Raw genomic sequence first — 25,746 nt, 5'->3', positions numbered from 1 at the left:
TCGGCCCCCAGATCCTCCAGCCCCATGGTGTTCTCATCAAGTAAAACCCAATACAGAGAACTCGGCGCGCCTGCCCCTACTCCCCACCTGACTCACAACCAGCCAGGCTCCCAGGAAGCGATGGGCCAAGTCCCCCTGCTGAGGACACCCAGGCCCCGAGGGCCTGGCCCAGGGACCGCAAGGACCAGCGGGCCCGCGATGGCCCACTCCCGGCCCTGTGCCAGCCCATGGCGGGCGGAGTCGAGGCCGTCTGCCATTCGGGGCTCCACCTGGGGCTCCCAGCAGCCGAGGGCAGCCCCCACCCCTGGGCTCCGTCCGCCTTTGCCCGCACACACTGTCCTAGTTTGTGGCTCCCTCTACACCCCCACCACCCCCTCCCCTCAACCACTCTTATCTCTGAAAGGAAAGCCAGGCTCCCAGAGGGGCCAGAGCAGCTTACATAAGCTGCAGGTGTCTGGGTCAGAGTCCCCCCAGGAGGACCTGAAGGAAGCTCTGTGCTCTGGGGAGCTTCCTGGGGGGTCGGGATTGTGCTAAGTAGGGGTTTTGGTTTCAGCCAGAGCCTCACAGGCAGGAGCGAGCCAGGAAGGCAGGAGCTGGGCCTCCAGGGCTGCCAGGAGGGTGGGCAGGGCCAGCAGGCCACCTGCCAGGTCCCGGGGCAGCAGCCTGGGGCAGGAACACAGTCCAGACACAGACACGGGGCCTTTCTCCTTTATTACTTGAGGTTTCTCTGCATGGAAACACGAGCCCCACACACACACCCAGGCCCAGGTGCCTCTGGCACCCCCATAAGTAGTATACCAGTACCAGAGTCCCCTTTAAAGTCACCGATATAAAAAAGGAGGGAGGGAGGGGAGAAGGGAGGACCTGACCACCCCCTGGGCCAGGCAGCTCCTGGTCAGCAGACAAGGCTGGGGCCCAGACCACGGGGCAGAGGGGGACATTGGCTTCTGCACAGGAAGGGACAGGCGTTCCCAGCCCTGGGTCGGGGGCCCGGCCGGGAGGGGGCTCTGCACACTATGATACAGACGGTGCAGAGCTAGTGGTTATGGTTTAAAGTCCGCAGGTGAGGCCAGGTGGCTGGTCTCTGGAGTGAGGGCAGAGGACACATTAAGATGCTGGGAGGCCAGGGCTGTCAGCGCCCCCAGGAGCCCCACCCTGAGGCAGGAACAAGCGAAAGCTGCCTTCCTGGCTTGGCGACGGGAGGGGCTGGGGGCGTCCACCTGAGCCCATGGTCCGAGGAGCAGGGGGGCCACACAGCTCTGCCCAGAGCAGATGAACCGTGGCGGCTGGGAGGTGAGGGAACAGAGGCCACCGCCCGCTCCGAGGAAGGCACTTGCAGCTGGCGTGGCCGGGCATGGCCGGGCATGGCGCGGTGGGAAGGCAGAGCTTGGCGGATGACGAGGGAGAGGAACGCAGCCCGGGGCCTCACCCCTGCTCATGCAAACATGGTCAGCTGTAGCCACTGCCGGTGGAGGGAGGGGAGAGAGGAGACGGGTCAGCGGGGGCCACTCCAAGCCCAGCCTCCCAGCCCCATGGCTCAGGCACCACCATCTCTCAGCCCCCTGAGAGCGACCCTCTTGGCGGGTAGAGGAGGGCCACTTTCTACCTCCTCCACCCTGGGAGGCCGGCTGCTGGCTCCTGCAGAGGCTTCCAGGGGCCTGGCCTCCCTTCCCAGGACCCGACACCCCACCCCATCCTTCCAGGACTCGGGTGGCCTGGCCTTTAGGGCTGGCTCTGAGGCCACAGGCTCCAGCGCCCCCTGAGGTCCTTCCCTGACCTGGCCCAGGAGGTTCCCACCTGAAACAGGTCGAAGGTCACGACTCCATCCAGATCTGTGTCCAGAGTTTTGAAAAACCCTGTGGTTTAAGAAAAGATGACATGGGGCTGAGAATTCTGGGGGGGGCATTCCTGCAGTCCTCCCCTCCTGCCTCACCCCCACCTCCCCACAACACCCCAAGCTCTCACCCACCACAGCCATTAGAGGCTCTTCCTGCTGCCCAAGAGCCACCCCCCCACACACACACCCGACCACACACACACACACACACACACACAGGTCTCCGGGCACTCAGCCCCTGGGGCTCCGCCCCGAGACCTTGGCCTCCCTGGTAGATGCCATGCAGGGTCTACACCTGGAGGCAGGAGCTGAACGGGACACTCACGGAACATGGTCTCCAGTCGCACCAGGCAGCACACGAAGTTGTCGAAGTCCACGGCCAGGTCAGGCTCGGAGTAGCGGGTGATAATGAGCTCATACAGCTTCTTGTTGAGCTTGAAGCCTGGCCCAGGGGAGCAGGTGAGAGCCAGGGAGGCACAGCCCAGCCCCAGGGGACAGGGAGGGGACCAGGGCTGAAGGGTGAACCCTCAGGTCTCTCCAACCGAGGCTGTTCCACCTCTCCCTGCTGTGTGGCCTTGGGCCAGTCACTCTCCCTCTCTGAGCCTCACATTCCTCTGAGCACAGTGGGAACAATAAAAGCCTCTACCCTCATAGCTGCGCCGAGGACAAACGTAAATGCTGCTACCACCCAGCTCAGAAGCCGTGGGGAAAGGGCAGAAGAGGGATCTGCCTGGGGCCCCACAGGTGCCCCAGCCTCACCTGCAGACTCGATGGCCATCCGCATCTCGTAGGCGCTCATGCTGCCCGACTTGTCCAAGTCAAACTTCCGGAAGATGGACTGGGGCGGGGAGCAGAGGGTGAGGGCTCAGCCGAGACAGCCAGCCCTTCCGGTCCGCCCCAGGGTGAGGATTGTGGAGGGGAGGACGGAGGCCAAAAAGGTGGCTCAGTTGCTGGGGCATGTGGGCTCCGGAGAACCAGGCCTGAGGTGGGACCTGGGCCGTCCGCTGGCAGCCCGGCCTGGCCCTGCTGCAACTAAGGCCGCAGAGGAGGGGGACGGCGGTGCAGCCGGCAGGGGCCACCTACCAGGTAATTCCGGATGCGGTTCCACAGGATGTTGAACTCCACTAGGCCCAGCTTCCCGTTGCCGTCCCGCTGGGCAGCCGTTAAGGGAAAAACCCCACAGCTGAAACCCCACAGCTGGGAGAAGGGGAGAGTGGCCGCAGAGAGCGCCAGGAGCAGCAGGACCCGAGGACAGTCAGCCGTGGCCAGGCCGGCCCTGCCCTCTGAACCTGGGTGGGCTGGGGAGGTGCAGAAAGAGCACCAGCCTGAGGGTCTCTCGGGGATGCGGGCCCTGCTCCACCTCTCACTTGACACAAGGCCCGTGACTCAGTTTCCGTTTCCCAATCGATGGGATGACGCCCAGGAAGGCACCGGTCCACCCACACTGCACAGAGCTCTGTCCCTCTCTCTGCACTACTCCTGGGACGAGTCCCCCAGCCCCTTCCCACGCCTGCACCCCAACCGCATGCCCCGCGGCAGGATACATCCATGAGGTTGACCATGCTGCGGCAGGACTCCAGGCTGAAGCCCTTGGTCCGCAGGTCTTTGTCTGCAAGAAAAAGCAGTTCCAGCGCCCGGCCCAGCGAGCTTCCTGGGCCCGGCCCGAGGCAGTGCCACCAGGTGGGACAGGATCAGGGAGGCACGATCCCTGTCGCCTGGCGGTGCCACCAGGTGGGACAGGATCAGGGAGGCACGATCCCTGTCGCCTGGCGGTGCCACCAGGTGGGACAGGATCAGGGAGCCACCATCCTGTCGCCTGGCTGTAAAATCTAGCAGGTAGGGGTCTGCCTCAGGCTCCAGGGAGAGAAGAGAAGGGTTCTGAGCCTAGGGAACAGCAGGGTTGGCGGTTGGAGGTCAGAAGGGGGGCAAAGGGAAGGTTGGTGGATCTGCCTTCAGTTGTGCACATCGGGGGGTGAGCCAGCTCTGCTCCCAAGCCACTCGGCCTGGCCCGGGTGCATCTTCCGGAAGGAAGGGGTCCTGTATGTTGGCACCAAGGTGCTGGCAGCGGCTCAGCTTCTAATCACAGGGCACCACGCTCAGGCACAGAGAACGTGGCCCAGCAAGACGGCGCGAGGCGTTTGGGAGGAAAGTGGGGGTGAGCAGGGCTCAGGAAGGTAGCGGAAGGTTCCCCACCCACGAAGACCAAGGGGCCGGGGTCAGCTCAGCGTGGGAGCAGACGCCTGGGTTGTGGACTTCGGCGGAAACGGGGTGGGGTGGGGGTGGGGCGGGACGCTCACGTTTGCTGATGATCCTGTTGAGGATGGTCTGCAGCTCCTTGACGCTGATCTCCAGGTCCTGGGGGGGAAGGGAGGATGGCACCCGCCCTGGGGAGAGGCTGCCCCCCACGCCCAGAGGCCCCTCCACCACGCCCCAACCTACCTCCCCTGCCAGCTGTCTGAAGAGGGTCTTGAAGCTCTCATCAATCTCCCCTTCTGAGAGCACTTGCTGGTTGGAGAAGGGGGAGCAGGTCAGGGACCCCCCAGCCCGGCCCCCGCATGGGCAGCAACTGAGGCAGGGCTGGGACCCCCCGTTAGCTGCCTGTCACTTCACCTCTCTGAGCCTCGCTCTTCTCCTCTGTAAGATGGGGGTCTAGTCCCCACTCTACCCCCTGCTCAGGATTCTTGTGGCTTAAGTGAGGAGGGTGCAGTTCAGCTCAGTGATGAAGGGTGAGCTTTGGCTTCCGGCTGTGCTACCCGGAGCAAATTCCTTAACCTCTCTGAACCCGAGCTTCCCGCTGAGGGCGAGGGTGACAGCACCCTGACAGGGCACATCACACCCCCGGGCGGAGGAGAGGAGCAAGGCGGGGGGGGGTGGGGTTGGAGGGGAGACGGGACAGGCACGCACCTCGTCAGGAAGGTTGGCCTGGACCTGGTCGTCCAGCTCCCTGTGGAGGGTGGGGAGAAAGGGGCCAGTCAGGGGGCAGCAGGGAGCCTGTGGGGACGGGAGGCAAGGACAGGGCCCACGACTCACTCGGTCCCGGCGCTCTTCTCCGAAAAGAAGCGCAGCACAAAGTCGCCCTCCTTGTTGGGCTCGAAGGTGGACGGCACCACCACGTACTCCCCAGGCGGCAGGCGGAAGCGGGTGCTGACCTCCCGCAGGTTGATGAACTGCTCCGATCGGGCCCGAGACGAGTTGGCCAGGAAGAAGTCTCGCTTCAGGTGCACGGCCGGCTGGCCCACCAGCTGGTGCAGGGGAAGGAGGGGGTGGGGGCTGCAGCTGCTGGCTCAGCCCACCCTGAGGAGCTGCCCCCAGACCCAGAGCCCAGGCCCCAAGTCCTGGCCAAGTGCCTGGAGAGCTGGATCAGGGCTCAGTCACGCATTGGCTGCATGACCCTGACAAGTCATGTTGTCTCGGTTTCCTTACCTGTAAAATGGGCTACTGCTCCTGCCTGCCGCACGGGGAGCAGGTGGATGCAGATATGGCAACCATGCAGTAACATTCTCATTACCACTCGGAGCTTCCCCGTGTCAGACTCCGTCCCTCATTTAACGCTCATGACAGCCCTGGGGGATGGTGCTCCCGTGCCCATTTCACAGCCACTGACATTGAGGCTTAAAGCTTCAGCAACGTGCAGAACGCTCAGCCATCCACCCCCTGCTCCTAACCAGTGCCCCAAAGGCTGCAGCCAAGACTCATGCAGTGGAAACAGGAAGACAGGAAGAGCCGGGGTGTGCATGTTGGGGGGGGGCTCTGAGGGCCAGGGTTCCAATCCAGCTCCCTCACGTGTCACTTGCTCTGACTCCCAGGAGAGCAGTTTGCTCTGCCCACGGAACAGTGGGTGAGGGTCGGGGGCACTCGGTGAGCAGTAAAACGAGGTGACTCCTTAGTGTGGGCTGGCCACAGTACTGCTCCCCTCTGGGCACCATCAGGCATGTGTGTTCAGGGGCGTGTGAATCCGGGCGAATCGCGTGCCACACCTACCTCTGGAGGAACCTACGAGAGAGACAGGGGGAGTTAGCGAATCGGAGCCGAAGTCTGGCCCCAGAAGCTGCCTTTCAGGTGTCAGCTAAGTCAGCTCCCCCTTCCCAAGGGCAGCCTCTGGGACACCTTCCTCCCTCCCCCCGCCTCACGGGATGAATTTCAGGCCCCTGCCCGCCCCAAGCCTGGCAGAGGGCCTCCGCAGGTGCCTCCCTGGGCTCCTGGGCTCCTGCTCAGGGGCGTGATGCACCCCGTGGCTCGGGACGGGCACGCTGTCCTCCGGCGCCCCCTGGCGGGCCTCGCCTGCTGTGGCGGGCGCCAGCCTCTCAGCCGGGTGTTGGCGCCTCCGCCCGCTCACCTCGTACACGGCGAAGCCAATGGTCTCCATGTCCCGGCCGAAGCGGCGCTCCCGGCGGCGGTGCTTCTGCATGAGCGCCAGGACGAAGCTGCAGCCGGACTCTCGACCCCCATAGTCGTCCTCATTCACGTCATCTGTCTCCTCCAGCCGGATCTTGAACTGGGGGTTCACCCAGAAGGTGGCTGCCAGAGGGGAAGAGGTGAGGATCAGAGGAGCAGAGCCAGGCCGGACCCCCAAGCCTTGTCCTCCCCCGTGTGCCTCTCCATTCATCCGCTCGTTTAACCAAGTGCCACAGTGACCCCCGTGGCAGACATGCAGCGGGCACACTGTCCTCGCCCTGGAGAGCTCAGATTCCTGACAGGGGGGCAAAGCCAGGTCAGCGAACAGAACAATCCCAGAGAACACGCAGCCGGATGGTCAGGGGGGGCGTTTAAGCTGGGAAGTGAAGGGGAGGCCCTGGGAAGCCCTGGGAAGCTGGGGCCAGGGGCGCCGGTGTCTAATGGGGCTCCAAGTTCCACTGAGCACCGGGCACCCAGGGAGGTGGCAGAGGTCTGCAGAAGCCGGAGCGGTGCTGAGGAGTGTGGATTGAACCAAAGAGCAAAAGAACCTTCTGACAGCCCGCTGGCCTGGCTCAGTGGTTGAGTGTAGACCCATGAACCAGGAGGTCGGGGTTCCATTCCCGGTCAGGGCACATGCCTGGGTTGTAGGCTGGATCCCCAGTAGGGGGCGTGCAGGAGGCAGCCAGTCAGTGATTATCTCTCATCATTGATGTTTCCATCTATCTCTCCCTCTCCTTTCCTCTCTCTGAAATCAATAAAAGTATATATATTTTTTAAAAATCTCAATACGAGATTATCAAACTATATCACCAAGCCACGGTTCTCAAAACTGCCTGGTACTGGCACAAGGACAGACATATAGGCCAATGGAACCGAACAGAGAACCCAGGAATCGACCCAAGCTATTATGCTCAATTAATATTTGACAAAGGAGGCAAGCGCATACAATGGAGTCAAGACAATCTCTTCAATAAATGGTGCTGGGAAATTTGGTCAGATACATGCAAAAAAAAAAAAAATGAAATCAGATCACCAACTTACACCATACACAAAAACAAACTCAAAATGGCTAAAGGACTTAAATGTAAGACGGGAAACCATAAAAATCCTACAAGACTCCATAGGCAGCAAAATAGCAGACATGTCATAGCAGTATCTTTACAGACACAGCTCCTAGGGCAATGGAGACTAAAGAGAAAAAAAACAAGTGGGACTACATCAAAATAAAAAGCTTCTGCACAAAGAAACCATCAACAAAACAAGAAAGCCCACTGCATGGGAGAACATATTTGCAAATGATATTTCCAATTAAGGGTTTAATCTCCAAAATTTACAGAGAACTCATACAACTTAACAAAAGGAAGATAAATAATCCAATCTAAAAATGGGCAAAGAATCTAAATAGACACTTTTCGAAAGAGGACATACAGAAGGCCCAGAAACATATGAAAACATGCTCAAAGTCACTAATCATCTGAGAGTTGCAAATCAAAACAACAATGAAGTACCATCTCACACCTGTCAGAATGGCTATCATCAACAAATCAACAAACGACAAGTGCTGACGAGGATGCAGAGAAAAAGGAACCCTCATGCACTGCTGGTGGGAATGCAGACTGGTGGAGCCACTGTGGAGAACAGTATGGTGTTCCCTCAAAAAGTTAAAAATGGAACTCCCATTTGACCCAGCGATCCCACTTCTAGGAACATATCCCAACAAACCATAAACACAATCAGAAAGGATATATGCACCCCTCTGTTCATAGCAGCACAATTCACCATAGCTAAGATCTGGAAACAGCCTAAGTTTCAGCAGATGGGTGAATTAAAAAACTGTGGTACATCTACACAATGGACTACTACTATAAAAATACTACTATATATAATACCACTATATAAAAGAAGGAACTTTTACCATTTGCAACAGCATGGATGGAACTGGAGAGCATTATGGTAAGCGAAATAAGCCAGTTGGAGAAAGATAAATATCACACGATCTCACTCATATGTGGGATATAATGATCAACATAATCTGATGAACAAAAATAAAGCCAGAGACAAATGGTAGGGGAGGTGTGTGTGTGTGGGGGGGGGGGTATTAGAGAGCAACCAAAGAACTTGTACGCATGCATATTAGCATAACCAATGGACAGACACTGCGGCGGTGGGGGCTTCCCCAGGTTTTGTTTAATGAAGTCAAATCTATTCCTGACAGATTTGACCCATTTTCACTGTTCTTGGCTAGCATTGTTTCAAAAATTCAAGAAAATGAAATATTCTGTAGAGCAGAAACTCCATAGTGGTGAATCTCTAAAATGAAGACATTGTTTTGCATGTTTGTGTCCTGCCTTAAGTCACTTCAAGGATTTTGAAAATAAACTTCAATAGGTTTTGCCCTAGCTGGTTACTCAGTGGATAGAGCGTCAGCCTGTGAACTGAAAGGTCCCAGGTTCGATTCTGGTCAAGGGCACATGCCCAGGTTGTGGGCTCGGTCCCCAGTGGGGGACTTGCAGGAGGCAGCCGATCCATGATTTTCTCTTATCATGGATGTTTCTATCTCTCTCTCTCTCCCTCTCCCTTCCTCTCTGAAATCAATAAAAATATATTTTAAAAAAGAAAGAAAGAAAAAGAACTTCTGACAGATGTGCATGGAAGGGGCATGATTGGGTTAGGATTTTTTAATTAACTTATTTTTAAATTCAGACAAGGGTGTTGACGAATTTGTTGTTCCTAAAATGAATCAGGATCTTAAAAGGCGGCTGGAGCGGCCGTGGCCAATGGTTGAGAAGAGCGTGAGGGAAAGCAGGGTCTGACAGGAGGCCCGGGGCTGCAAAGGCGGGACTTGCACTTCTGGCCTTTGGTGATTCAGCTGCCTGAACAACCCCCTTGGCTAAAACAACTAAGTGCTGGATAGAATATGCAAAATTTCTTTTTAAAGGCACAGCACCACCACCACCCCCCAAAGTTGACATTAATAAAAAAGGTAGACAATAAGTGTTTTCAAGGATGTGGAGAAATCAGAACCTCACGCACAGCTGCTGGGAATGTAAACATGGCGCAGCCACTTTGGAAAATAGCCCGGCAGTCCCTCGGATGGGCCGACATAGAGCTACCACGTGACCCTGCTGTTCCACTCCTAGGGATGTATCCGAGGTAAATGGAAACATTTGTCCACACAAAAACTCATATGTGAATGTTCTTAGTAGCATTATCTATAATAGCCATACGGTAGGAAAAAACAATTTTCCATCAACTGATGAATGGATGGTAAAAGGTGGTATAACCGAACAAAGGAATATCATTTGGCAATAAAAAGGAACGAAGTACTGATACATGCCATAACATGAGGAACCTTGAAAACATGCTAAGTGAAAGAAACTAGACACATATTAAATAATATTGGTAATATTGTCCAGAACAGCCTGACTGGTGGCTCAGTGGTTGAGCGTTGACCCATGAACCAGGAGATCACGGTTTGATTCCCCGTCAGGGCACGTGCCTGGGTTGCAGGCTCCATCCCCAGCAGGGGGCGTGCAGGAGGCAGCCAACGGAATGATCGATTTCTATCTCTCTATCCCTCTCCCTTCCTCTGTCTCTAAAATTCAATAAAAACATATTTTTAAAAAAATACTATACATCGGATCAACAAAGTCAGAAGACATTTCTTGTAAAGTCTAATATTGACAAATTCCTTACAGCATTAACAAAGACAAAAGAGGCAGCGCAAATAAGCAAACTATGAACAGAGGACAGCAACAGATGAGGTATCAGAATACGTACAGGATAACTTTATGCCAATAATTTTGAAAACAGATGCAAAGGATAAACTCCTAAAAAAATACAACTCATGGAAATAGGCTCAAGGGGAAATAGAAAACCTGGGTGATCCTATCACCATTAAAGATTCGCAATATCAGAAGTTAATCTTCACAGGAAGACAGCTTTACAGACCAGTTCCCCCAAACGTTCAAGCAACCAATCATCCCCATCTCGCCAACTCTTCTAGAAAACAGAGACACTTCCCAGTTCACTTTAGAAGCCAAATATAAATATAGCACCAACAGCAACGCTAGGCAAGGTCAGGATAAGAAAGGAAAATTACAGGCAAATCTCACTCATTAATGCAGATGTAAAGCTGTTGTATAAAAATGTTATGCGATGGTCCCTGCCCCGGTAGCGCTGTTGGTTATAGCGTCCTCCCGATATGACAAAGTTGAGATTCAATCCCTGGTCAGGGCACATACATACAAGAATCAGTCAATGAATGCATAAATAAGTGAAACAACAAATCAATGTTTCTCTCTCCCTCCCTCTCTAGCTCTAAAATCAATCAATAATTAAAATGAAATAAAAATGATATGCTATGAATGATTTTTATCTCAAAATGTAAGGCTGATTTAGTATTATAAAAGTGGTAAGTGTAATTTTCCATTTTGACAGACAAACAACACTCCACAGTCCTGGCCAGCATATTAAACAAGAATGCATAACAATAAAGTTATAAGAATTGGAAAAGAAGAAACAAACTCGTCATTATTTGCAGATGCTATACTGTCAATTAGAAAACCAAAGAGAATTTACAGATAAATCCTTAAAATTAATTAATAACAAGTTTGCTGGATACAAAATGAATTTAAGGGAGAAGAACCCAGCTAGCATGGCTCAGTAGTCGAGCATAGACCTATGAACCAGGAGATCGCAGTTTGATTCCTGGTCAGGGCACACGCCCAGGTTGTGGGCTCATACCCCAATCAGCACGCAGGAGGCAGCCGATCAATGATTCTCTCTCATCATTGATGTTTCTATCTCTCTCTCCCTCTCCCTACCGCTCTGAAATCAATAAAATTAAAAGAAAGAGAAACATCAATTGGTGCTGAGGATCAAACAAATCAGCAACTCAGGCAGGAGATGTCATTTTAAAAGAGATACTATTGACAATAGCAACAGGATGACAGAATCTCCCCCTGGCTGGTGTGGCACTGAAAGGTGGACAGTTCAATTCCCGGTCAGGGAACACGTCTGGTCTGTGGCAGGGGGAGTGCATAAGGCAGCCAATCCATGTTTCTCTCTTTCTCTCCCATCCCCTCTCTCTAAAAATCAATTTAAAAATCTTAAATAAAAAATTAAAAAAGATGATTGATAGAGTCTCTAGGAATAAACCTCAAAAGATGTGAGCCCTGTAATGATGAAAATTATAAAATTTTGTCACATGACATTAAAGAAGGCCAAAATAGAGATATACAGTAATCCTCCCTTATTCATGCGAGATACATTCCAAGACCCACATGGGTGCCTGTAACCCCGGAGAGTACCAAACCCTATATAGTCTTATGTTTTTCCCTATAAATACATACTGTAATGAAGTCTAACTTATAAATTAGGCACAGTAAGAGATAACCAAAAATTACCACCACTTAAAATAGAACAATTATAATAATATACTGTAATCAAAGTTATGTGAACGTGGACTCTCTCAAAATACCTTACACTGTACTCCTCCTCTTTTTTATGGTGGGGGGAGGATACAACGCCTATGTGATGAGATGAAGTGAGTGGCGGCGCAGGCACTGTGACGTCCGCAGCAGCAGCCGACTGCCAGGGCTACTGGGACACGGCTCTGTGGGTGCGGCAGGGGCCTGATGACCTGGCTGCTACCAACGGGCAGGCAGCAGATCCGGTGAGGATCAAAGGGATGGTCCACGTCCTGGGCCTGCCTGCCCAAGATTTCATCACGCTACTCAGAATGGCTCACGATTTCAAATTTATGAATTATTTCTGAAATTTTCCATTTAATATTTTCAGACCACGGTTGACTGTAAGTGAACTTGCTAAAAACAAAAAACGCAGAGGAGGGACTACTGCACCACGTTCTTGGGTAAGAAGACTCAAAACTGGAAAGATGGCAATCCTCCCCAAATTGATCTATAATGCCGTTCCCAATGAAATTCTCAGAGAGGTTTTTCGGAGGACTTGGTAAGCTGCTTCTAAAATCCACAAGGAAAATAAAAAACGCAAGAATAGCGAAGAGACTCCCGAAGAAGAGATCGCCCTGTCGGACAGCAGGACTTCTTACAAAACTACATCAGCGTGCTATTGGCAGAGGGACGGACCAAGGGGCGATTCGGCGAGGCCAAAGCAGACCCACGCGGACGACTGCGGGAGCTCTGTGAGGGGCTGGCCCTGCAGGGCAGGGAGGAAAGGGCAGGCGTCTCAGTAAACGTACAGGGAACAGCGGTTGCCTATTTGGGAAAAGTGAAAGCAGATCCCCACGAGGGAGAAGGCTTCAAATAGAGGGCTGGGCGCTGAGAGCGGGGAGCACGCAGGGCGTGAGAACCGCAGGGGAGAGCCGAGGCTGAGTAACCCTCATAGAGCAATGGCAGCAGCGTGGCGAGGAGGCAGCTGGACGGGAGTGGGTGAAACACTGGACCAGAAGGAAGGAGACAGGAGCGGGGCAATTCCTGAGAAATGGCTGGGGATGGGGCGGGGGGGCCATGGGAGGGTGTCTGCATAATGACGAGAGAGAGAGAGAGAGAGAGAGAGAGAGAGAGAGAGAGATGATGGATGAAGGAGCAAGGCTTTCAGAGGTGGGGGGAACGGGGTCCCCATGGGCAGGGACAGTTCTGCCACGGTCACAGGAGGGAAAGCAGTCAGGATGGCGCAGGGCCAGACAGGCTGGGGGATGTGGGGTGGGAAGGGAATGTGAGGGGTGTCCCGCGTGATCAGGCCTTTCAATGACATGCCAGGCCAGGTGTGCAGATGAGTAACAGGGAGGGAGAGCGGTCGGTGCTGAGCAGTGGGATTGCCGGGGGCGAGCCAAGGGCTCATTTGAGGTTTGTGGCCGTGTGATTCCTCCCCAGCCACATGGGTGACTCAGCTAGGACGGTGGCTGTGCCCAGTGAGAGGAGCACAGGGAGCCAGGGGCCAGGAAACAGTTTGCAGGGACAAGACGAACCTGATGACTCTAACCCGGGAAGGAGAGGAAGGGAGGGAGGAAGGGGACCTCGCAAAAGCAGGGGGCTCAGCAGATCAGGGAGGTCAAGGCTGAGGGCGGCAGGGAGGGGCTGAGAGGGTTGAAGGCGAGGCCAGGGAGGGAGGTTTGGATCCGCTCAGGGTGCTGGCTGGACCGAGGGAAGGAGAAGGCTGCTGCAGGCGAGGATGGCAAGGGACTGAGGGGCCCGTCAGTGGACTGGGTCACCCACATGGGTCCAGAAGCCCAGGGAAAGGTGACAGAGGGGTCAGGGGGGACTGTGGGCCCCAGGGCAGGTCTCAGAAGGAGGAGTGACAGCAAGTGCTGGCTGGATGGCAACAAAGTCTTCTTCCCTGGCTCGCAGCCTGGACTCAGGCAGGATGGGGAGGCAAGCGTGGCTCCTTAGATTTACAAGGACGTTCAACGTTTTACTCCTCAAAGCAATTCGAGAGGTCAGCACCCGCATCCCCATGCCCCGCAAGGACCTGGGGCTCAGCGAGGACGCGCCCTGCCTGAGCCTTCCAGCCCGAAGGGGGGCCCAGACCGCACCCCGTTTGTTAGCTCTGCATGCGGGGGCTCAGGTCACCTGGGTAGTTCCGGCAGCCGCCCGCGGTGCTCCCCCGCCGCCAGGTGCCATCGTAGAGGGTGGTGTTCCACTTGCGGAACCGCCGACTCTTCAGGGCGTCGGGGGTCAGGTTGCAGATCTCCAGGCGGGTGAACTCGCGCATGAAGTCTCGGAATGACATCCTGGGGGTCGGGGTGCAGAGGTGAGCCCCGGTCCCCGGCCAGGACCCCCGGGGATGCAGCAGGCGCAGCTCCTGGGGTGTGGGCGGCAGGTGCAAGGTCCCGATTGGGCCAGGCTGAGGAGGCAGCTGCTCACCAAAACTCCCCGTCCTCCATCTTGATGCGGAGCTGCTCCCGCTCGTAAGGGTCCACGTTGTTCCACTCTGAGGAGCTGTGGGGAGAAGGGCCTCTGTCCCTGGGGCCTGTCCTCCCCTAGCCCAGGTCATGGTCAAGGTCAAGCCCCAAGATCCCAGTTCCAGGGGTGGCCTGATGAGGCTCACAGGCTGGGCCCAGGAGCCCAGGTGGCCTGAGCTTGGTCCCTGGGCCCAGGAACATGAGGACGGGCCCCTCTGCTCAATCCTGAGCCCACCCCAGGCTGGCAGCGCCCTGAGCAGAAATGCCAGGGGCACTGAGCAGCCTCCCCAGCCGGTGCCCCCTGCCCCTCACCCGTCACTCCAAGCTCCAGTCCACTCCACCTCGCCCCACGGGTTCCGCATCCGGATCAGGTTCACCATCTGGCCCATGTAGTTCACCTGTTCCCCAGAGCTCCCATCAGCACCTGCCCGGCACGCACTGCGACACCCCTTCCCGCCACGTCACCCTGAGCCTTGCATCCCGGAGGAGGCCCAGACCGCACCCTGGGTCCCGGTGCGGCACCCAGGCGCACCAGACCCAGCGGAGAAGCAGCTACGTATGCACACGACCGTCCATCGAGGCAGGCCAGGACACACGCCCCAGGAGAAGAGTCCCCCGGAGGCAAATAAGGGGCGACTGCAGGAGAGCCAGCCCCTCCCACAGCCCTGGTCTCGGCCGAGGGGCAAGGTCAGGCAAAGACGCGGGCAGCACCCTGTAGGGAAGGCCCCAGGGTACCTGCTTGGCCCCCGTCACGGAGTAGGCGTGGCCCTTCACCAGCTTCTTGAAGGTGACAGCCTCCATGTCCAGGACGCTGGAGATCTGCAAGGTCAGGTGCTCTGGTCAGGGGCGAGGTTCCAGGGACCCAGTCAGCATCCCTACCCCCAGGCAGAGGTGAGCCCGAGCATGAGGGTCCTGGACAGTCCCCGTTATGGAACGGAGCGGCAGGCAGAGACCCCGACTCCATCTAACCCAACACCTCCAAGTGCAGATGCTGCCGCTAGAAGGGGGCTGCCCGAGGGTTCCGCCAATGCCGCAGGGTGGGGGGCTGGGCACCCTGACACCGCTTCTGGCCAGAGCCAGCCGGCCCAGGCGCACAGGAGGCTCGCCGGGCACTCACATCGATGGAGCAGCCCAGCAGGGAGCCCCGCTCCAGGGCCTTGATGATGATTTGGTAGAGGTCGCTCGGCGCCTTGCGCAGCTCATACCACTCGGTGACGCCGCCGGTGAAGTCCTCAAAGCCCTCGGAGGTGCTGCCCCCCGACAGGGCTTCGTAGCTGCCGTTCACCCTGTGGGCGGCCCCGGGTCAGTGCTCGGGCACCACAGAGGACACTGCCCCGGGGTGGCCCGCAGCTGCCCCCGGCCCCACTCACTTGGCGTAGGCCTTCTCGAGCAGGGCGCTCCAGAACTCGTTGCCTTGGGCCGAGTGCACGAACACCAGCTTCCCGTCCTTGGTGGGCAGCAGGTCATCCACGACCACGTCCACCCACTCCCCGAACTGCCACAGCTGTGGGGGGAAGGGGCACGGTGAGACCTGCTATGGGGTCCCCAAGCCTGAGGTCACGCCTCCGTCTGCTGCTTACGAGACCAGGTGTCCCAGAGCAAGTTATGCCCCCCGAGCCTCAGTTTCCCTGTTCATACAAGGGGGCCGCGGGGCCTTCCTCACGAGGAACACTAACCGATCCCTATTCCGGAAACAGCCCCAGGCGTCAGTGGAGAGGTTGGAACGCTCCCCCCTGGGCTCTGGGGAACTAGCCCCCTTTAGGGCACAGCCCCCACCTCTCCCCTCCGCATTCTAGACCAGGGTGTGTGTGTGGGTGGGGGTGGGGGATACATATGCAAAGTGGGCGTGGACCAAAAATGTAGCACCCAGTCCTTCAACCACAGGATGGGCGGGGTTCCTGCAATCCTGGGGCTTGCTTCAGAGGTGCCAGAGGCCAGGTTCCCCAGAAGGGAGGCTTCCGGTTGCCCCTGGCCAGAAGCAGCCCCGTGCTGCTGAGAAGGAAGGTGTAGAATAATGGGGGAAGGGGGACTGGTGCACCCAAGTAGCACGGGTAGTGGGGGGGGCTGCTGGACCGGCCAAAAGAGGCAGAAAGGAGCGGAATGGAAGAGAGAGGGAAGGGGGCGGGGAAAGGGACGGTGAGGCCAAGTCCCTCTGGACAGCCTGGGCAGGTGTGGCACTTGGCCACGGTGGACAGCAGCTGGGATCCTGTAGGCCAGCGGTCGCCACGCCAACCAGTGGTCCGTGAGGTCTGAAAGGTTGGCGACCGCTGCTGTAGGCTGTCTCCTGGGCCCCAAGGTGGGTGAGGAGGGAGGACAGTAAGGGGCTCCCTGACTAGGCAGAAGGAGGGGGAGTTCCCAGGGCAGGGCTGGGGCCACAGGGTTTCATCCAGGGTTGCTGGGGGAGGGGTGGTGTCTCTCCCAACACCAGCTCATTAAGAATTCATTAGTCTTTGACTTGAAAAATGGGCTTGGTGTGCAAACGTCAGGAAAATCTGGTTTAAATAGACTTAATCCCAAGTTGTTCTTGTCTGCAGGGCTGTCAGGGGCTAGGGGTTGCCAGGAGGAGCTGGGGGCGGGGGTGTGGACACCATGGGTGGGGATGGCCATGTGTGCTGGTCTGTCCTCACCCAGCAGAACATTAATTTTTTTTTAGGGGAAACTGAGACCCTGGAAGGAAAAAGGATTTGTCCCACAGGACGTAACACAGACACAGAGATCTTTCTACCCTTCCCGGCACTTTTTCCCCCAATCAGCCAGCCACCCGGGAACGCTGCCAGCAGAATACCTGCCACCGCTCCACAGCTGACCACCCGGATGGCACTGAGAGGGCACATTCTTTCCAGAGGGAGGGCGGGCCCTGGAGGGTGTGGCTCTGAGGGTCACCTGTCCTCGCCTCCCCGGTGTTTCCTGCCACTCTCCCTGCCCCCTGCATCTCACCTGGAAATGGAAGATGCCGGCGTAGCCATCCTGGAAGCTCTGGCCGTGTGGAACCACTCGGTGCAGGAGGGTGTCGTTGAGGGTGAGAGAGGCGATGGCAGCCAGGAGCCAACAGTCCCCTGGGATGGGAGACCCCCGTCAGACCTGCTCTGCTAGTGCTTGCCCATGCTGGGGAGAACCAGGGGTCCTCTGGGTGGCCTACTCCTCAACTAGCAGAAAGCCCCAGGAATCTGGGCAAACCAGCCCCAGCACGGGCAGCCAGAGCCTGTCTGAGCTTGCAGGAGGGAGGGGTTGGGGCAGAGCCAGAAGGAACGGGCAGAGGGAACTCCTGTGGAAAAAACACCCAGGACCCGCTAGGGCCTACCCAGGGCTCCCTGGCAGATGTCCGTGCGGGTGGCTCCGTCCACGATGAACTGGGGGTTTGAGAGCAGCTCCTGCAAGAGACCCAGAGTCCTGTCTCCCAGAAACGAGCCCAGCCCCCAGGCCCACTCCCTACTGAGACCTGGAGTCCTGTTCCCATTCCTCACTCAGGATGGGGGTAAACTGAGCCCCACAGGGGGAAGCCCCTCTCACCGTGGGGCGCTTCCACTTGATCCCGTAGGTTTTGGAGGAGTTGGGGCCCAGGTCCTTGTAGCCCAGGCTCTGGGTCACCGGCGGGAAGGCGTCGTCGCGGAAGAGGGCCCCGCTCTGCAGGCACCGGGCCCGCAGCTGCTCATAGTCCTGGCCCAGGTACTTGATGGCGTTTTCATGGCGGCCCAGGCCCAGCTCCTTGGCCCGCTGCTTCTGCACTTGGGCCGACACCCCGGTGCAGTACACGGGGGTGATGATCTCCTCGGCCATCCTGCGGGAGGACAGGCCTCCTCAGCACCCAGGCCTCCCCAGGACTACAACGGGGACCTCCCCAAACCTGGGGTTACCCACATCACCGCTCCCCTCACGGAACGCAGGGCTCCGCCACTTCCTTCTGCTCCCAGGAGAGGAGTTCCCCAGCCCGGGGTGTGCGGGCCACGCCCTCGCTACCCCCGACAGAGCCACCACCTTCCCCCGGAGCCCATTGTCCTGGGCCGGCTGCAGCCCTGGGCGGCCCGCCCGCCGGCCAGGTGGGGCAGGGCGGGGCCCGAGGAACCGCAGGGACGAAGGAGCTGGGAGACCCCAGGAAAGGCCTTCGGACCCTGTCGGCCTGCAACCCTCCCCAAGCCAGGCCAGCCCTACTCACTGCCCCTTCCCTGGCGTGAGGGCGGCGAGCGCCGGGCACCCGGGGTCCGTCCCCAGGCCCCGAGACAGGCCGGGCGCTCAGCGCTGGCCCTCCGTCCCTGACCCTCCGGCCTCCCAGCCCAGCCCAGCCCGGGGCCCCGGGGCGCGCTGACTGCGGCGGGCGCCGGGGCTGTGCGCTCCGCGTGCCCGGGGCCGGGGCAGCCCCTCCGCCGGGCGCGGCGGCCGGATCGGGGACCCCGGCCCCGCCACTCGGTCCTCACCTGGAGGAGGAGTTGGGCAGGGTCGCTGCGGTGCCCGCGGCCGGCTTCCCCGGTGGCAGCTCCGGGCAGGGCCCAACCAGGAAGAGCGCTCTCCCCGCCCGCCCCCGCGGCCCTCCGCCCTCCGCCCGCCCGCCCCTGCTCCTCCTCCTGGGCTCCGGCCCCTTCCCCTCGCTCCCCCTTATCTCCCGGGCGCCTTCCCCGACTATCTGCCTCTCACTCTCGGCGTCTTCCCGCCCCGGCCCCCGGGCCCGCGGCCAGCTGCGCGCGAGGACGAATTAGCAAAAGGCGGAGCGGGCCGGGGAGGGGCGGGCCGGCGGGGCGGGGAGGGCTGGGGCTGGGCCGAAGGGCAGCGGGCAGCGGGGGCAGGGCAGGGGTATTTTTAACCAGGGGCAGCTGCTGCGGTGCCGCGCCCCCCCCTTCCCCCCGACGCGGGGCCCCCAGGGCATTCCCGGGCGCGGAGCCGCGGCGGCCCCTCCTCCGCCCGCCTTCCCCCGCGCGCCACGGGAGTCCCGGCCGCGGGGCTGCGGGGGCCGCGGGCGGAGCTGCAGCGGCGGCGCGGGGGGCGGCGGGGAGCGGACCCTGCGGGGCGCTCGGCTCCCGGCAGCCCCGCCCCGCCCGGCCCGGCCCGCGCCCAGCTCGGCTCTGCGCCCTCGCCACCCCCGCGCCCCGCGGGAATGGCTCGGGGCCCTCCACCCGCCTTGGCGGGTCCCTGCCCCCGGGCGGGGCGCGGGGGACCGGCCCCCCGGCCGCAGCTCGCGGCGTGACCTTGGATGAGTCCTTCCCCGGCCGCTCGGCTTCCCGGTTCGCGGCGCGAACGGGAAGCTGCGAGCGGTGGGCATCCCTGCCCTTTCCCCTGGGACCTCGGCCCGCAGCCCTGGGAGCGCCCTGTGCCACCCGACCCAGGAGCGGGCAGCCGAGGCTGCGAGCTGGGCCTGGGCCCACCCGGACCCCGAGCCCCGGCCTCCGGAACAGCGAGGAGTTGAAGGGCCACGGAGGAGGGAGGGGCTCTGGGGCGATCCCTCTGCCAGGTCCTCGCCCTGGCCTCGGGGGCCCAGCCCAGCGGCTGTGCAGCGCCCGTAGGGTGCACACACAGCATTGGGGGGCCGGGGGGACAGTGCACAGCGCTCCTAGCATCTTAGGACACCCGGCAGGTTAAGAGCAACTCAGCAACTCAGCTCATCGGACTCCACCGTCACTCCCGTTTCCCAAGGAGGGAAACTGCAGCCGGACAGGTGTGGCTCCCTCACCTGGTGAGTCAGAGCTGCAGCCAGCGCCCCTCACCGTCCACCGTTCGGCGTTTGTGTGTCCGGTTGGCGGTGACTCAGCCCTCTGGCAGGCAGCTCCTTGCACAGAGACCCGTGACTAAGGCCGACCAGCCCAGCTGGGGGAGGGGGCCCTGCTGGTCCCGTCCGGGGATAAAGCCCGTGAGTCTAGGAGTTGGCTGGCGGGGAGGTGCTGGCGAGGGCGTTCCCAGCCGGAAGCTGCAGGTGCAGAGGTCCAGAGGCCAGGGCCGCTCCGGCCAATGAGGGGAACGTCCAGCGCCTTGTGGTCAGATCACAGGGAACAGGGACCTTGACGAGGAAGGATGCTGGGGGCAGGTACCAAAGGTCACCCCTCCCGCCAAAGCCCTCGGGCTCGACCTGTGTGTCCCACCGTCTCCAGAATCACCTTCACAAACCTGTCCCTCCTCCTGTGACCCATTGTTCACCCAATGGCACTCGTCACCTCCCAGTGTCCGAGGCACTGTGTTGGCCTGGGCGTAAGAGGGTGAAGACCATGGCCTCAGCCCCCCAAGGAGGCAGACATGACTCAGTTGTCACCCCTCAGTGAACTGGAAGGAGAATCGGTGCTGAGGCGGGCGTGGGGGGGATGGCCTGGGCACAGGGGAGGGGAGGTATAGGGATGTGCTTAGTGTTGCTTGAGCAGAAAGAGAAAGGAAGGGAAAGGTTATGACGGGGCCGGGTAGGCTGTGGGAGTTTAGATTTTATTCTACTTGAGCTCAGATTTGTACAAATGCAGGAGGAGGATGCATGGGAGTGGGCTGGGTGGGCGAGAGAGGTTTGAAACACCAGGGAAAGGGACTGGTGTTTCAAACCAGGGAGGTGATGGGCACAAGAGAGAAATAGATGAACTTGACGACTATTTAGGATGCACCCCATCAAAATTTAACTCACACTGGATTATACACGTACATGTAAACTCTAAAACTATGAAACTTCTAGAAGAAAGCTTAGGAAATACCTTAATGGTCTTGGGTTTGGCGAAGATTTCATAAATATGTACATAAAGCACAAACAATAAAAGAGAAAAGGTTTAACTTCATCAAAAAACACTTGTTCTTTAGAAGGTACTATTATGAAAGAGCCACAAATGAAGAGGAAATAATTGTCAAAATTATTGAGGGCTTGTATTTAGAATACATAAATAACTTTTACCACTTAAAAATAACTCAATAGCCCTGGCTGGTTTTGCTCAGTGGTTAGAGCATCGGCCGGGGACTGAAGGGTCCCGAGGTTGCAGGCTGGATCCCTAGCCCTGGTCGGGGCGCCTGTGGTAGGCCACCAATCGATGTGTCTCTCTCACATCAATGTTTCTCTTTCTCTGTCTCTCCCCCTCCCATTCTCTCTAAAAAATCAATGGAACAATATCCCCAGGTGAGGATTAACAAAAAAATAATAATTCAATAAAAATGGGCAAAAGATTTGAATAGACACTTCACTCAAGAAGATATATGAATGGCAAATAAGCCACGAAAAATTGCCCAACACATTATTCACTGGGGAAATGCAAATGAATAGAAGGGTGCACTCTGGCCAGTGTGGCTCAGTTGGTCCAGGCACCAGTTCGACTCCCAGTCAGGGCACATGCCTGGGTTGTGGTTCAACCCCAGGTTGGGTGCTTATAGGAGGCAGCCGGTCAGTGTTTCTCTCCCACGTGGATGTCTCTCTCTAAAAATCACTAAATGGGTGTTCTCGGGTGAGGATTTTTTTTAAAAAAGATGGGTGGTTGCCAAGAGTTCAGGGGCGGAAGGAGGAATGAATAGGGGAGCACAGGGCATTTGTAGGGCAGTGAAACTATATGATACTGTGAAGGCGGATACATGACATGCATTTGTCAAACCCCTGTGATGTACAAAACAGAGTGAATCCTAATGTAAACTGTGGACTTTAGTTAATAATAATGTATCAATATTGGTTCATCAGTTGTAACAAATGCGCCGCAGTAATGCGGGATGTTAGTAATAGAAGAAACAGTGTGTCAGAGGGAGAGGGGATCTATGGGGATTCTCTCTACTTGCTGAGCAATTTTTTCCCCTAAAAGCAGATTGTTTTGGTTTATTTAAAAGATACACACACAGGAACAATGGCTCATTTCTCCAGTGGCGGACATCCACATCATAATCCTTCTCGTCTGGCATCACCAACGGCCCCCAAACATCAAAGGCAAATGCATCTGGGAAGGTAACGTCTCCAAGAGCTTTGTCAAGTGCCACAGCGAATCCGTCTGGATCACCTTTGCCCTTCCCAGCTTCAGACATTGTGGTGGCTCATTCAACGCCTCGAATTCCCATGCACACGTCAAGATGATCATCAACCTTCTCAATTGCCGGGGCACTGGTTTCAGAGGGCACTTCTCCCACAGTGGCAGGGTCTTTGGATCTCAGGCGAAGTGTTTCTCTTCTGGTACCAATTTTTCCTGTCGAGGTCTGTTCAGCTTTTGACCTTGGCTCTATTTTGCTCGCTGTGAAGAGAGGAGACGTATGCATTTCCTGGCCTGTGCACCGTGATGATACGGAAATTCTGGACTGGAAACACGTGGTGTTCCCCTGGGCAGGATGGTTTTTCCCTGGGCTCTTTGTCTGTTGGAGTCGAAGAATGAAATCACAGACAGAAGACTGTGTAGTAAAAGTGGCAATTTATTGGAGAACAAGTACAGACTCCCACGTGGGGAGGGGGAGAGAGTCCCCGCTGAGCAATTTTTCTGTGAACCTAAAACTGCTCTGAAAAACAGTCTATCTTTAAAAAAGAAAAAAAAAAATGCTGAACATACATATGACCCAGCCATTCTACTCCTAGGCAATCCTATATAATAAAAGCCTAATATGCTAAGTGTCTGGTTGGTCGTCCGTTCATCCAATCAAAGCACAATATGCTAATGATATGCTTAGGCCACTCAACCGCTCGCTGTGATGTGCACTGACCACTAGGGGGCAGACGCTCAGACTGGTAGGTTAGCTTGCTGCTGGGGTCCAGCCAATTCGGACTTAGTGAGACGGACTGGACATGCCCTGGAGCCCTCCCACAGTCCCTCCCCAGCTGGCCAACTGCCCGTGCCCCTCCCTGGCCCCAATTATGCACTGGTGGGGTCCCTCGGCCTGGCCTGTGCCCTTTCGCAATCTGGGACCCCTCAGGGGATGTCAGACAGCCAGTTTCAGCCTGATCCTGCAGGCCAGGCCGAGGGACCCCACTGGTGCATGAATTCATGCACTGGATCTCTAGTGTTACCCATAAAAGCATATGTCTGTATAATGACTTGTGCATGAATATTCATTGTAGTTTTACTTGTAATGGCCCAAACTAGCAACAACCAAATGTTCATCAACAAATTGTGAGCATAGAATACTACTCAGCAGTAAAAAGGAACAATAATGGGTGAATCTCAGAATAATTTATATTGAGTGTAAGAAGCCAGACAAGAGTACATACTAAAAAAAGGAGAGAAAAAAATAAAAATAAAATAAAATAAAGGAGAGAGTACATATTCATATAATTCTACTTATATGAAAATTCTAAAAAAGGGACGCCAATTTAGTGACAGAAAGCAAATCAGTAGTTGATGGAGGTGCTAGCAGATGGCAATGGGTGGGAGGGAGGGATTATCAAGGGGCTTGAGGAAACTTATTGGATGATGGATATGTTAATTATCTTGATCAGTAATGGTTTTAAGGGTATATACATGTCAAAACAAAAATGTACATTTTAAGTGTATGTAGTTTATTGCATGTCAACTATGCCTTAATAAAAGATTAAGTTTTCACCTAGCTGGTTTTGCTCAGTGGATAGAGCATCGGCCTGCGAACTGGAGAGTCCCAGATTCAATTCCGGTCAAGGGCACATGCCTGGGTTGCAGGCTGGATCCCCAGTAGGGGCATGCAGGGGGCAGTCAATCAATGATTCTCTCTCATTGATATTTCTATCTCTCTCTCTCTCCCTCACTGAAATCAATAAAAAAATATATATATTTAAAAAGATAAGGTTTTCAATAAAAAACTGTTAGGAAAGTGGGAGGAAATTTTGTACACGATGAATTACAGATGAACTCGAGATTTATATATATAAAAATGAAAACAAATATAGCCAGGAATAAGGAGAAGCTTTTTTAATATATATTTTATTGATTTTTTAGAGAGAGGAAGGGAGAGGGATAGAGAGTTAGAAACATCGATGGGAGAGAAACATCGGTCAGCCGCCTCCTGCACATCTCCAACTGGGGATGTGCCTGCAACCCAGGTACATGCCTTTGACCAGAATCAAACCTGGGACCCTTCAGTCTGCAGGCCGAAGCTCTATCCACTGAGCCAAACCAGTTTCGGCAAGGAGAAGCTTTTTTAATCACCTCAGTGTGGAAAAGATCTTTTTAATTATGACACAAAACCCAGAAGCCACACAAAATTGACCTTACTAGATTTAAAAATCTGTCCAGCAAACCCAGGCCAGTGTGACTCAGTTGTTTTTTGTTTTTTTTTTAAAGGGGGGGGGGGGACAGAAATGCGTATTTGCTGTGGTGTCTTTTTTCTGACACCACTTCTCACACTAAAAGTGTTTTTTTCCCAGTTACCAAATACCTGTGGTTTCCCCACACCAATTCTCCAACACCAACTAGGTACCCACAACTCAATTCAGTCCTGACATTAACTGCCCAGAGTCAGCACAGACCTCGGAGGGTAAACACTCAGTCCCACAGGATGCCAGCCACACAAGGGATGCCCAGGCGACCCACACTCTGGCCAACTACAAATTTTAGGGTGCCATCACCCCCTCCTCAGGGCTGATGATTTAGTACTTAGGCTCACAAAATGCAGGGAAGTGCTTTACTTACTATTACCAGTTTATTAAAAAGGATACAGCTCAGGAACAGCCAAACAGAAGAGATGCGTGGGGCAAGGTATTGTTAGGGGCAGAAATAGAATATTGAGGACTAGCTATTAGTTATAAGAAATATTAATCATAAAAAAAGAAAGCAAGCACATTCTAACCTGGCTGGGTGTTGTACGCCCCCGGACCTGGGAGTCAACTTTGGAATGTGGTCCAAACTGCCTATTATCACGGCAAGATTAACAACCTTGTTGCCCCAACAATGGAGTCCCACCTCAGCCCCCAATGCCTGTCATCTGTAACCATGATATCCATTAAAAGAAAATATGACCTTTCTTCCTGTCATTTTTTTATTTTTATATATTTTTTCTGTCATTTTTTAAAAAATAAAGTAGGTTTTTATTGACTTCAGAGGGGAAGGGAGAGGGAGATAGAAACATCAATGAGAATCATCAATCAGCTGCCTCTGGCACGCCCCCTACTGGGGATCCAGCCTGCCATCGGGCATCTGCCTTGACCATGATCTCCTGGTTGATAGGTTGATGCTCAACCGCTGAGCACACACCAGCCGGCCTATACCCATTTTTTATCCCTTTTGCCTACCTCCCCATGTAATCCTTGTCCTAGTCCATATCAGCAGCTGGCTTATGGGGGGTGCGGAGCAGATTTTCATGGATGACCTGCTGCTCTCCCATAATGCAGGCATTATTGCAATAAACGCTCACCTATGATTCAAACCTGACTCTGCATAACTGGCTCCAGTAGTGACAGGCAGCCCAGACCCCTGGGTGGTCCGGTCTCAGTGTGGGGGGATGGGTGCAGAGCTTCCATGCCCTCTCCAGGCGAGCCACCTCCCAATACACTGCGTTCACCAACCCAGGCTCTGCTCTCCAGTCCCCGGCCCCTGCTGGACATGGGGGAGGGGTGGTGCTGAAAGTTCCCGCACCCTCTAGATCAGTGGTTCTCAACCTTCCTCATGCCGCGACCCTTTAATGCAGTTCCTCATGTTGTGGTGACCCCTAACCATAAAATTATTTTCGTTGCTACTTATAGCTGTAATTTTGCTACTGTTATGAATCGTCATGTAAATATCTGATATGCAGGATGAATTTTCATTGTTAC

The 25,746-nt window shown here is 56.0% G+C and overlaps 1 protein-coding gene across 1 annotated transcript; it reads right to left on the bottom strand.

Annotated features, from left to right (window-relative positions):
- Positions 1-691: 691 nt before the first annotated feature.
- Positions 692-18,574, bottom strand: CAPN1 (calpain 1). The gene is made up of 22 exons (XM_081098141.1): positions 18,530-18,574; positions 17,628-17,895; positions 17,419-17,488; positions 17,055-17,173; positions 15,488-15,621; positions 15,235-15,403; positions 14,853-14,936; positions 14,430-14,515; positions 14,080-14,154; positions 13,786-13,946; positions 6,174-6,355; positions 5,819-5,830; positions 4,868-5,079; positions 4,742-4,781; positions 4,277-4,342; positions 4,135-4,192; positions 3,382-3,446; positions 2,921-2,989; positions 2,597-2,675; positions 2,163-2,279; positions 1,798-1,856; positions 692-1,462 (listed from the first exon to the last, which is right to left on the bottom strand). Exons 2-22 carry the CDS (start codon positions 17,892-17,894, stop codon positions 1,436-1,438), a joined length of 2,151 nt encoding a protein of 716 aa, XP_080954267.1. The 5' UTR covers position 17,895; positions 18,530-18,574; the 3' UTR covers positions 692-1,435.
- Positions 18,575-25,746: the final 7,172 nt, after the last annotated feature.

The sequence above is a fragment of the Myotis nattereri genome (assembly GCF_964212035.1).
Source record: "Myotis nattereri genome assembly, chromosome: 9".
In the NCBI taxonomy this organism is placed as follows: domain Eukaryota; kingdom Metazoa; phylum Chordata; class Mammalia; order Chiroptera; family Vespertilionidae; genus Myotis; species Myotis nattereri.
The sequence above is the reverse complement of the archived record's forward strand: the minus strand, read 5'-3'. Positions and strand labels throughout refer to the sequence as shown.